The sequence below is a fragment of the Balaenoptera musculus genome, chromosome 9 (assembly GCF_009873245.2).
Source record: "Balaenoptera musculus isolate JJ_BM4_2016_0621 chromosome 9, mBalMus1.pri.v3, whole genome shotgun sequence".
Lineage (NCBI taxonomy): Eukaryota > Metazoa > Chordata > Mammalia > Artiodactyla > Balaenopteridae > Balaenoptera > Balaenoptera musculus.
The window spans coordinates 70,674,184-70,687,952 of NC_045793.1; the positions used below are offsets into that span (position 1 = coordinate 70,674,184).

The following is a 13,769-nucleotide window of genomic DNA, read 5'->3' on the forward strand; positions in this document are numbered from 1 at the left end:
AAAAAAAAAAGAACCCTCTAGAACTGATATTGAGTTCTTCCTTTACTGATTAATTAACGGACATGTTAAAAGTTTCCTCATTTGTGACAGATTTGGGTCAAAGGTATGTCCTCAGCACCTAGCACAGTTCCTAGTAGATAGTAAGCACTCCGAAAATATTTGTTGAATGAATGAATTTAACAGATAGGAAAAGGAAGTCCTGCGATGAATAAGTAAGGGTTTGGTGAAACCATTCGTCTGTGAAGCAGAGCTTTACAAACTGTTATGTTTTATATTAATCTTGCAATTTCTCATATTTTATCAAGTGATAAATATAACTGATTTCGAAACCTGACATCTTAATTTGGATTCTTTCTTTGCAGCTCTCTACCAAAACCCTTTATGCCAGTATAACTTGTACCGTTTATACACAATCTACCACCTTCCAGGAGTAGAGTTGCTTGACGGAAATCGTAAGAACACCTCTTCTTGCAGAGAAATATTTGAGAGTCAGTCTTATAACTCAGTGGTTTAAACTGCTGATGATTTTTGGAAATAATTGTCTTTGTAAATGGAAGTTTTTCAATTATTGATTTTTGAAATTTTTGCTGTATGAAATTTGCTGTAGTTTAGGAATTCATGTCTGTTGACCACTTTATAGGAAAGGCCATCTAACTGAGCATGAGGAAATGTCTCCTTTTGATTCTAGTTTTGACAGTAATGTGTTGAATGCCAATTCACTGACCCCACTGGCACCCTTAATTTTTTATTTCAAAAATGAGACAATTGGACTAAGTCTCATAGGCCTATTTAAGTTCTAAAAGTCATATTCTTTGAAATTCTGTAAATATGTATGTGTATATATACTAAAACATATATAATAACTTCTATGTGATATATTTTTAGACATTGTAGATAAACTAATATGTCTGATTTATATAAGCCACAAAAAAGAAAAATCAACCTCAGTGCATTACATTTTACATTTTTTGAGGTCTATTTTACCCAGAAGTTCTTTATTACCTATCTGCTTACCTTTCTACAGATTTGAACATTCTTAATAACTTATAATTGAGTAACTTCTAAATGAGAATATATTAAAACCTTATTTTTATTCCTCTTCTTCCTCATAGCCATGAGGAAAAGAAGGGATGTAGCACAGCTGCAATTTCAGTCATCCATGGTGATGTATTAGAATGTGATGTGATAGGATTGATTTGTGCCTTGTGACATGAGGGACATATATTGAGCACTTGTAAGTTATGAAAATAACTTGGTAGCCTTTTTACAAATTAATTTTGACAGGATGTTCACATGCAACATGGGATAAATCCATTTTTAAAAGTAATTCTATTTTGAATCACTCTGCATATCTATTTATAATGTTATATAATAACATTACTTTTTGCATTTATCAGAAGTTACAGAAAAAGAAAGAAGATCAATGATTACGATTTTTAACCATAAAAAGTCTCATATTGTTCAATCAATAGCATTCGGAGGAAAAGTAGATGCCTCATGGAATCCAAGATCACCACTTAAGCAAAAACCAGCCCAGAGAGTACCTTCAGGTATTTAGAAAAAATGAAAAATCCTCAAACTTTTGGTTAATTTAGTTATAATAATAATAACTTCAATTTACAATAAGCTAAACAGTTATGTAGTGAAATAAATATTTTCCAATTTTATTAGCCTACCTAAATATATGTTTCATCTTCATTTGTGTGTATTAAATAAGGTAATGTGATCACAATGAGATAATACTTTGAAATCCTTACCCCAGTATCTAGCACAGCATAAAAGGCTCAATGAATAAGCTACAATTGCTATTATTACAATTGACACTGGATAATTTCACCAATTAAGGCTATAAGTTTTTGATAATATAGAAAAATATTAATTAGAAATAAAGATCATCTGCAATTCCTCCATTCAGAAATAAGCACTATTATTTTGTTGTACTCTCATAGATACTGATCATATGCAAGTATAACTTGAATATCTTCAGTAATGTTTCATTAGCTGGAATTTAATTTCTTGTATGTAACAGAAATCCAACTACAGTGACTTAAGTAAAAAGAGGTTTACTTTTCTCACACAACAAAGAGTATAGAGTGTCCAAGGTTAGTGTAAAGTTGAATGATATTTTCAGTGTTCGAGAATACATCTATCTTTTGTTCTGCAATTCTTTTTTTTTTTTAAAGAAATATGTTTATTTGGTCACAACAGCTAAACCTGCTATTAGGTTTAGTAACATACCCTAGTGAATTTAGATTTTTGACCCATTTAGGATCCTGTATTCTATAAATTTTATTTTATTTTATTTATTTTTTTAAACATCTTTATTGGAGTATAATTGCTTTACAATGGTGTGTTAGTTTCTGCTTTATAACAAAGTGAATCAGTTATACATATACATATGTTCCCATATCTCTTCCCTCTTGCGTCTCCCTCCCTCCCACCCTCCCTATCCCACCCCTCTAGGTGGTCACAAAGCACCAAGCTGATCTCCCTGTGCTATGTGGCTGCTTCCCACTAGCTATCGATTTTATGTTTGGTAGTGTATATATGTCCATGCCACTCTCTCACCTTGTCACAGCTTACCCTTCCCCCTCCCCATATCCTCAAGTCCATTCTCTAGTAGGTCTGTGTCTTTATTCCCATCTTGCCCCTAGGTTCTTCATGACCTTTTTTTTTTTCTTTCTTAGATTCCATATATATGTGTTAGCATACAGTATTTGTTTTTCTCTTTCTGACTTACTTCACTCTGTATGACAGACTCTAGGTCCATCCACCTCACTACAAATAACTCAATTTCGTTTCTTTTTATGGCTGAGTAATATTCCATTGTATATATGTGGCTCATCTTCTTTATCCATTCATCTGTTGATGGACACTTCAGTTGCTTCCATGTCCTGGCTATTGTAAATAGAGCTGCAATGAACATTTTGGTACATGTCTCTTTTGGAATTATGGTTTTCTCAGGGTATATGCCCAGTAGTGGGATTGCTGGGTCATATGGTAGTTCTACTTTTAGTTTTTTAAGGAACCTCCATACTGTTCTCCATAGTGGCTGTATCATTTACATTCCCACCAACAGTGCAAGAGTGTTCCCTTTTCTCCACACCCTCTCCAGCATTTATTGTTTGTAGATTTTTTGATGATGGCCATTCTGACCGGTGTGAGGTGATATCTCATTATAGTTTTGATTTGCATTTCTCTGATGATTAATGATGTTAAGCATCGTTTCATGTGTGTGTTGGCAATCTGTATATCTTCTTTGGAGAAATGTCTATTTAGGTCTTCTGCCCATTTTTGGATTGGGTTGTTTCTTTTTTTGATATTGAGCTGCATGAGCTGCTTGTAAATTTTGGAGATTAATCCTTTGTCAGTTGTTTCGTTTGCAAATATTTTCTCCCATTGTGAGGGTTGTCTTTTCGCCTTGTTTATGGTTTCCTTTGCTGTGCAAAAGCTTTTAAGCTTCATTAGGTCCCATGTGTTTATTTTTGTTTTTATTTCCATTTCTCTAGGAGGTGGGTCAAAAAGGATCTTGCTATGATTTATGTCATAGAGTGTTCTGCCTATGTTTTCCTCTAAGAGTTTTAGAGTGTCTGGCCTTACATTTAGGTCTTTAATCCATTTTGAATTTATTTTTGTGTATGGTGTTAGGGAGTGTTCTAATTTCATTCTTTTACATGTAGCTGTCCAGTTTTCCCAGCACCACTTATTGAAGAGGCTGTCTTTTCTCCATTGTATATTCTTGCCTCCTTTATCAAACACAAGGTGACCATATGTTTGTGGGTTTATCTCTGGACTTTCTCTCCTGTTCCATTGATCTATATTTCTGTTTTTGTGCCAGTACTATACTGTCTCGATGACTATAAATTTGTAGTATAGTCTGAAGTCAGGGGCCTGATTCCTCCAGCTCCGTTTCTTTCTCAAGATTGCTTTGGCTATTCAGGGTCTTTTGTGTTTCCATACAAATTGTGAAATCTTTTGTTCTAGTTCTGTGGAAAATGCCAGTGGTACTTTGATGGGGATTGCATTGAATCTGTAGATTGCTTTGGGTAGTAGAGTCATTTTCATAATGTTCATTCTTCCAATCCAAGAACATGGTATATCTCTCCATCTGTTTGTATTATCTTTAATTTCTTTCATCAGTGTCTTATAGTTTTCTACATACAGGTCTTTTGTCTCCTTAGGTAGGTTTATTTCTAGGTATTTTATTCTTTTGTTGCAGTGGTAAATGGGAGTGTTTCCTTAATTTCTCTTTCAGATTTTTCATCATTAGTGTATAGGAATGCAAGAGATTTCTGTGCATTAATTTTGTATCCTGCTACTTTACCAAATTCATTGATTAGCTCTCGTACTTTTCTGGTAGCATCTTTAGGATTCTCTATGTATAGTATCATGTCATCTGCAAACAGTGACAGTTTTACTTCTTCTTTTCCAATTTGGATTCCTTTTATTTCTTTTTCTTTTCTGATTGCTGTGGCTAAAACTTCCAAAACTATGTTGAATAATAGTAGTGAGAGTGGGCAACCTTGTCTTGTTCCTGATCTTAGTGGAAATGGTTTCAGCTTTTCAGCATTGAGAATGATGTTGGCTGTGGGTTTGTCATATATGGCCTTTATTATGCTGAGGTAAGTTCCCTCTATGCCTACTTTCTGGAGGGTTTTTATCATAAATGGGTGTTGAATTTTGTCAAAAGCTTTTTCTGCATCTATTGAGATGATCATATGGTTTTTCTCCTTCAATTTGTTAATATGGTGTATCACATTGATTTGCGTATATTGAAGAATCCTTGCATTCCTGGGATAAACCCCACTTGATCATGGTGTATGATCCTTTAAATGTGCTGTTGGATTCTGTTTGCTAGTATTTTGTTGAGGATTTTTGCATCTATGTTCATCAGTGATAATTGGTCTGTAGTTTTCTTTCTTTGTGACATCTTTGTCTGGTTTTGATATGGTGGTGATGGTGGTCTCGTAGAATGAGTTTGGGACTGTTCCTCCCTCGGCTATATTTTGGAAGAGTTTGAGAAGGATAGGTGTTAGCTCTTCTCTAAATGATTGATAGAATTCGCCTGTGAAGCCATCTGGTCCTGGGCTTTTGTTTGCTGGAAGATTTTTAATCACAGTCTCAATTTCAGTGCTTGTGATTGGTCTGTTCATATTTTCTATTTCTTCCTGGTTCAGTCTTGGAAGGTTGTGCTTTTCTAAGAATTTGTGCATTTCTTCCAGGTTGTCTATTTTATTGGCATATAGTTGCTTGTAGTAATCTCTCATGATTCTTTGTATATATGCAGTGTCAGTTGTTACTTCTCCTTCTTCATTTCTAATTCTATTGATTTGAGTCTTCTCCCTTTTTTTCTTGATGAGTCTGGCTAATGGTTTATCAATTTTGTTTATCTTCTCAAAGAAACAGCTTTTGGTTTTATTGATCTTTGCTATTGTTTCCTTCATTTCTTTTTCATTTCTTTCTGATCTGATCTTTATGATTTCTTTCTTTCTGCTAACTTTGGGATTTTTTTGTTCTTCTTTCTCTAATTGCTTTAGGTGTAAGGTTAGGTTGTTTATTTGAGATGTTTGTTTCTTGAGGTAGAATTTTATTGCTATAATCTTCTCTCTTAGAACTGCTTTTGTTGCAACCCATAGGTTTTGGGTTGTCGTGTTTTCATTGTCATTTGTTTCTAGGTATTTTTTGATTTCCTCTTTGATTTCTACAGTGATCACTTCGTTATTAAGTAGTGTATTGTGTAGCCTCCGTGTGTTTGTATTTTTTACAGATTTTTTTTCCTGTAATTGATATCTAGTCTCATAACGTTGTGGTCAGAAAAGATACTTGATATGATTTCAGTTTTCTTAAATTTACCAAGGCTTGATTTGTGACCCAAGACATGATCTATCCTGGAGAATGTTCCATGAGCACTTGAAAAGAAAGTGTATTCTGTTGTTTATGGATGGAGTGTCCTATAAATATCAGTTAAGTCCATCTTGTTTAGTGTATCATTTAAAGCCGTGTTTCCTTATTTATTTTCATTTTGGATGATCTGTCCATTGGTGAAAGTGGGGTACTAAAGTCCCCTGCTATGATTCTTCTGTTACTGTCAATTTCCCCTTTTATGGCTGTTACCATTTGCCTTATGTACTGAGGTGCTCCTATTTTGGGTGCATAAATATTTACAATTGTTATATCTTCTTCTTGGATTGATCCCTTGATCATTATGTAGTGTCCTTCTTTGTCTCTTGTAATAGTCTCTATTTTACAGTCTGTTTTGTCTGATATGAGAATTGCTACTCCAGCTTTCTTTTGATTTCCATTTGCATGGATTATCTTTTTCCATCCCCTCACTTTCAGTCTGTATGTGTCCCTAACTCAGAAGTGGGTCTCTTGTAGACAGCATATATACGGGTCTTGTTTTTTATCCATTTAGCCAGTCTATGTCTTTTGGTTTGAGCATTTAATCCATTTACATTCAAGGTTCTTATTTTTTTTTTTTTTAAGTTTTACACTTTATTTATTTATTTTTGGCTGTGTTGGGTCTCTGTTTCTGTGCGAGGGCTCTCTCTAGTTGCGGCAAGCGGGGGCCACTCCTCATCGCAGTGCGCGGGCCTCTCACTATCGCGGCCCCTCTTGTTGCGGAGCACAGGCTTCAGACACGCAGGCTCAGTAATTATGGCACACGGGCCCAGTCGCCCCGCGGCATGCGGGATCCCCCCAGACCAGGTCCCGAACCCATGTCCCCTGCACTGGCAGGCAGACTCCCAACCACTGCGCCACCAGGGAAGCCCCAAGGTTCTTATTGATATGTATGTTCCTATTACCATTTTCTTAATTGTTTTGGGTTTGTTATTGTAGGTCTTTTCCTTCTCTTGTGTTTCCTGCCTGGAGAAGTTCCTTTAGTATTTGTTCTAAAGCTGGTTTGCTGGTACTGAGTTCTCTTAGGTTTTGCTTGTCTGTAAAGGTTTTAATTTCTGTGTCAAATCTGAATGAGATGCTTGCTGGGTAGAGTAATCTTGGTTGTAGGTTTTTCCCTTTCATCACTTTAAATATGTCATGCCACTCCCTTCTGGCTTGCAGAGTTTTTGATGAAAGATCAGCTGTTAACCTTATGGGGATTCCCTTATATGTTATTTGTTGTTTTTCCCTTGCTGCTTTTAATAATTTTTTCTTTGTGTTTAATTTTTGATAGTTTGATTAATATGTGTCTTGGCGTGTTTCTCCTTGGATTTATCCTGTATGGGACTCTGTGCACTTCCTGGACTTGATTGACTATTTCCTTTCCCATATTAGGGAAGTTTTCAACTATAATCTCTTCAAATATTTTCTCAGTCCCTTTCTTTTTCTCTTCTTCTTCTCGGACCCCTATAGTTCGAAAGTTGGTGCGTTTAATGTTGTCCCAGTGGTCTCTGAGACTGTCCTCACTTCTTTTCATTCTTTTTTCTTTATTCTGCTCTGCAGTAGTTATTTCCACTATTTTATCTTCCAGGTCACTTATCCGTTCTTCTGCCTCAGTTATTCTGCTATTGATTCCTTCTAGAGAATTTTAAATTTCATTTATTGTTGTTCATCTTTGTTTATTTGCTCTTTAGTTCTTCTAGGTCCTTGTTAAACTTTTCTTGTATTTTCTCCGTTCTATTTCCAAGATTTTGGATCATCTTTACTATCATTACTCTGAATTGTTTTTCAGGTAGACTGCCTATTTCATCTTCATTTGTTTGGTCTGGTGGGTTTTTACCTTGCTACTTCATCTGCTAGGTGTTTCTCTGTGTTCTCATTTTGCTTAACTTACTGTGTTTGGGGTCACCTTTTTGCAGGCTGCGGGTTTGTAGTTCCTGTTGTTTTTGGTGTCTGCACCCAGTGTCTAAGGTTGGTTCAGTGGGTTGTGTAGGCTTCCTGGTGGAGGGGACTAGTGCCTGTATTCTGGTGGATGAGGCTGGATCTTGTCTTTCTGGTGGGCAGGACCACGTCCAGTGGTGTGTTTTGGTGTGTGTGTGACCTTATTATGATTTTAGGCAGCCTCTTTGCTAATGGGTGGGGTTGTGTTCCTTTCTTGCTGGTTGTTTGGCATAGGGTGTCCAGCACTGTAGCTTGCTGGTTGTTGAGTGGAGCTGGGCCTTAGCGTTGAGATGAAGATCTCTGGGAGAGCTTTTGCCATTTGATATTACGTGGAGCTGGGAGGTCTCTGGTGGATCAATGTCCTGAACTTGTCTCTCCCACGTCAGAGGCACAGGCCTGACCCCCACCTGGAGCACTGAGACCCTGTCAGCCATACGGCTCAGAAGGAAAGGGAGAAAAAAAAAGGAAGAAAAAAGTAATAATAAAATAAAATAAAGTTATTAAAATAAAAAATAATTATTAAAAATAAAAAAATTAAAAAGTAATAAAAAGAAGAAAAAGAAGGAAAGAAAGAAGAGAGCAACCATACCAAAAAACAAATCCCCCAATGATAACAAGCACTAAAAATTATACTAAAAAAAAAAAAAATCCCCAAACGGACAGACAGAACCCTAGGACAAATGGTAAATGCAAAACTGTGCAGAGAAAATGACACACAGAAGCATACACATACACACTCACAAAAAGAGAGAAAGAAAATAATATATTGTTGCTCCCTAAGTCCACCACCTCAACTTTGGGACAATTCGTTTTCTAGTCAGGTATTCCACAGAGGCAGGTACATCAAGTTGATTGTGGGGATTTAATCCGCTGCTCCTGAGGCTGCTGGGAGAGATTTCCCTTTCTCTTCTTTGTTCGCACAGCTCCCGGGGTTCAGCTTTCGATTTGGACCCGCCTCTGTGTGTAGGTCACCTGAGGGCGTCTGTTGTTCGCTCAGACGGGACGGGGTTAAAGGAGCAGCTGATTCGGGGGCTCTGGCAGAGGCCACCGTGACGTTGCACCAGCCTGAGGCGCGCCGTGCGTTCTCCCGGGGAAGTTGTCCCTGGATCATGGGACCCTGGCAGTGGCGGGCTGCACAGGCTCCCAGGAGGGGAGGTGTGGATAGTGACCTGTGCTCGCACACAGGCTTCTTGGTGGCGGCAGCAGCAGCCTTAGCGTCCCACGCCCATCTATGGGGTCCACGCTGATAGCCGCGGCTCACGCCAGTCTCTGGAGCTCCTTTAAGTGGCGCTCTAAATCCCCTCCCCTCGCGCACCAGGAAACAAAGAGGCAAGAAAAAGTCTCTTGCCTCTTGGGCAGCTGCAGACTTTTTCCCGGACTCCCTCCCGGCTAGCTGTGGTGCACTAGCCCCCTTCAGGCTGTGTTCACGCCGCCAACCCCAGTCTTCTTCCTGGGATCCAACCGAAGCCCGAGCCTCAGCTCCCAGCCCCGACCCTTCCCGGCGGGGGAGCAGACAAGCCTCTCGGGCTGGTGAGTGCTGGTCGGCGCCGATCCTCTGTGCGGGAATCTCTCCGCTTTTCCCTCCACACCCCTGTTGCTGCGCTCTCCTCCGTGGCTCTGAAGCTCCCCCCCTCTGCCACCCGCAGTCTCCGCCCGCAAATACTCTTCCGCCATCTTGAAGGTCTCTCAGCTGCTTTTTCAAACAAGAATCCAGTCACGGTTCACGATTACATTTGGTTGTTGTGGCAGATTACTCTTTTAATTTAAAATAGTCTTAAATTTTTTCCATGGCTTTTTGTAGGGACCAGGCCAGTTACATTATGGAATGCCTCAATTTGTATGATTGTTTCCACAAAGTATAATTCAACGTGTCCCTTTATCCCCTATATGTCCCATAGAATAGAAGTAATGTCTGGAGGACATGTTCTGGATGCGGAAAGCTATAGTGTAGAGCAGTGGTTGTCGAAGTGTGGTCCCCAAATCAGCAGCAGCAGCATGACTTAGTAATTTGCTACAGATGCACATTCTTGCCCCAAACAACATCTACTGAATTAGAAACTCAGGGTGGACCCAGGAAGCTATGTTTTAACAAGACTTTCAGGTGATTCTGATGCGTACTCCCACCAGAGAACAACCAGTGTAGAGGCAAGAACACAAGGTTTAGGATCAGATTCTCCTGGATTTGAACACCAGCTCTGCTAGTAATTACAATTTTTATTTTGGACATGAATTTGCGTCACCTTTCTGACTTTTAAAATGGGGGTAATATCTTCCTTTGGCTGTTAGGATGCTTAATATGCAAACCATTGCAACACCTGATCTGACACATACCAACTGCATGATAAGTTGGACTGTTCTATTGGTCAGCCACTTCCTTGTTTTTTCTTTTAGTTCATGTAAAAGCTAATGCTCAAACTGAATGTTTACTGGATTAGTGGGGGTAAGCCATGCTGTGGTATGAAAGGAATCTCGGGATAGAAAATGTCCACTCTTAAAAATAGCTAATACACCCAGTAACAAGCAATATATGGTAACTCCCATCTGTTTTTCATGGCTAGAGAGTTTTGCAGGTGTGAGGAAGATAGCTGATTGCTACCTTTAGTGCTTTACATTTCTTTCATATCAAACCTCCAAAAACAAAATTAGGGAAGAAAGGATAGGGAGAGTATTTCATTGCATTTGAAATTTTTTCTTCTTAATTCACATTCTTAATTCATAGAAAGGCTGACTATAAGCCTCCTGCAAATTGGCAGCATGACCCTAATCAATCTCATTTTCTACAAACCAAACATTTATAATAAAATTAATAAAACTCACTATGTAAGTTTTTAAAACTTGTGCCGTATAGTTTTTATAGTTTCTATGTTTGTTCTTACTGTGACATGCACATTTAGGACTCAATTCTTTTATTGGAAATAAACTATTCTTGAAAATGTTTATAAAGCAATTGTAACACCACATTTTGATTTTATTATTCTTAACCCTAAAATGAGAAAGAAATCAATTGTATTCCAAATAGATTGAGAAGCAAGGACAACTTGAAGTTTCTTCAAATTCTAGGAACAAAATTAAAAGACACAATTGGAAGAAATATTTGCAATACATACAATAGGCAAAAGTTAATGCCCGTTATCTCGAAGGACTCCTATAAATCAATTTGAAAACTAGTTACAAAAGATATGGACATTTATAGAAGGAAAAAAATGTGATGTCTAACAATCAGCCTCACTAGTGAGCAAGTAAGTGCAAATTAAAACAATGAGATACCATTTTCATCCTGCAGGTAGGCAAACACTGAAAGTGTTGGTGAAGTTGAGGGGAGAAAAGACCACAACTCATACTCTTCCAAGAAAGTTGAAACAGGGTAAACTGGTTCAACTTTCTTGGAAAGTCATATGGCAATATGACAGTATCCACCCATATATAAAATGTGCAACACATTCAACACAGCAATTAAATTTGAAATCTCTCTCCTACAGAAGTATTTGCACACATGAACAAAAATATATGTATAAAGTGCTAATTGAAACTTTTTGTAATAGAAAAAATAGTAGAAAATATAAATGGTCACTCATAGAATGTTAGCTTATGGCACATCCATACAATATGAACAATTGGATTTAGAATCATTCCATGGTATATTTTGAGTATAAAAAAATATGTTGTGGAGTAATATAATGCAGAATAATGACAAAATTAGAATTTTGTCAGCAAACAAATCTTTGTGTATATGTATGTGCGTGAGTGCACGTGCATACGCACATAGGGGGCTGGAAGCATACATACAAAACTCTTAACAGTGATACTTCTGATATAAGGAATTGGACAGGTCAAACGGAGATTTCACTTTTTACTATTTTCTTGTTTATATTCATCAAAAGTAAAATGTGAGCTTTTTGTAATTAAAAATGTATAAAGAATCTGGGGAGATGAAAAAAGACATGGGAGACTTGGGTTAGCCTCTTGTGAAGGGAACGATGCCGTGAACCCCTCTCCTAAGGCAGAGGCTGTGTGTTCCCTGCTGCCTGTGAGTTGGCAAGAGCTCAGACTGTGGGCTTTGCTGGCCCAACAGGTGCTGGTACATTCCATCACTAGCCTGGCACTGGGCCTTCTGGAGAGAAATAAACAAAGTAATGACAGTCTCTAGAAGATGCCATAAGAAATCCAAGCTTTGAGGACTAGCCTTTGAGCTCCAAAGCTAGGTAAGATGTAGATTCTTGTGATCTAGGATTTGTTTATTTTGTGTCTTTGAAGTTAATGCCAAGAATCCAAGAGGTTTAAACTGCCCTAAGTATTTTTTCCTCATTTGGTCTCTTAGTCCATTTACAGATGCATGTGCCTATCTGAAAAAAGAAAAAGGATCCGTTTCTGCACATGAGACTGAGTATCTTAATTATAAAAATTTCCACTTGGATTCCACTGGTAACTAAATTGATTGAGCATTTTGTTATCAGAGTTTTGAGACGTGTATTGTATTAAAGAATTTGCCTCAAAACCTTACACACACCTAAGGCACTATATCTGAAAGAAAATTTCAGTTTGAGGTTAGGTATCACGGCAATTTTGACCGATTGAACTATTTATCTAAATGATTGCTCAAAAACCGGAGAGCTATGCTCTAGACTTTTTCCTTTATAGCATTATTTCATTGTTTTAAAATGCTGAATAAACATTTGAAAAATCCTAATTTAGAATTTTTCTTTTAGACTTTGCATTTGCGAATAATGTAGACAAGTAAGTGATTTTTAAACTTTACTTTTCTTATCAGATTATTTCATAATCGTGTTGATTCCCTAGATTATTCCCATTTCCCAAAATGGATTTTAATGGGTTAAAAAAATGACTAACTCTTCAATAGATCAGAAAAATTGCTATGTCTTCCTGTAATATATGAATTCAAACTATGTATTCATATTTGACATATTTAGATTTTTAAATATTATAACCTAAAATAAATGAAGATGTGGGGTGAGGTGGAGGGAGAAGTTAGACAAAAAAGTTAAAAAAGAAAAAGACAAAATCTTGAAAGTAAGCATAAAAAAAAAAAACTTAAGAATTAACTGATATTATAAATGAAGGTCTTTACTTCTTTGTTTACTGTTCCCCTAAATATGTTCAGTGAGAGCAATTATTAACATTTTATATTCACTGGAATTTATATTTTCAAAAGAAATAGTTCATAAAACTATGAAAAGCATTAAATTTCTGAATATTGATGAATTTTAAAATCATCATTCTTTTTTAATATTGCACTTAGGAATTTTTTCTTTGGATTCAGTCTTGAAAAACAGTATCTCCAAGCACTTTTACAAAATATAGTATAATGTAGAGTTATAATAATAATTAACTATTATTAATAATAATTATACTTAAAAGTTATAATAACTTTTCAATAAAATGTACATAAGATACTAATATGCATATGATATCTATATAAATATTTTAATCATTTCATTTAACCACTGATTTGAAACATGAATGCTTGAATATGTGAGACCTATTATAGCTGATCCCAAATATGTTCACTCTATTTTTAAAATAAACAATATATACAATAAAAATGGTGTTACTTGTCCTGAAAGTCATTTGTCAGTAGGGCCCAAAACTTATTTGTCAGTGGTACTACACTACAGATAAACGAAAAATATGGCACTGATTCACTTAAATTAAACATTGGTCTAACTGATTTTTTTTCTGACATAATTGCCATTTTTTCAGAACTATGTTTGATGACCCAGAAGATGCTGTTTTTGTAAGGTCCATGAAGCGATCGGCAATGACTATTACCTCTCTGAACTGGGACACAGTTCCAACACGAGAGGAAAAATACCGTGAAGAGAAAGACACAGGACCTGCCCAAATGCTCACAGTTACACTGAGATAATCCTTGGGGTTTCTAGAAATCCTAGTAGTTTTCAGTTATATATTAAACTTTTCTGTGATTAGCA

At 36.8% G+C, this 13,769-nt stretch overlaps 1 protein-coding gene across 1 annotated transcript in view; it reads left to right on the forward strand.

The window, feature by feature from the left end:
• The window catches only part of LRRC72 (leucine rich repeat containing 72), a 41,384-nt gene extending 27,615 nt beyond the window's left edge, over positions 1-13,769 (forward strand). Inside the window, exons 6-9 of the mRNA XM_036864187.1 lie at positions 363-452; positions 1,398-1,550; positions 12,528-12,555; positions 13,540-13,769. Coding sequence (XP_036720082.1) covers positions 363-452; positions 1,398-1,550; positions 12,528-12,555; positions 13,540-13,705 — 437 coding nt within the window. The 3' untranslated portion in view covers positions 13,706-13,769. The remainder of the gene's footprint in view (positions 1-362; positions 453-1,397; positions 1,551-12,527; positions 12,556-13,539) is intronic.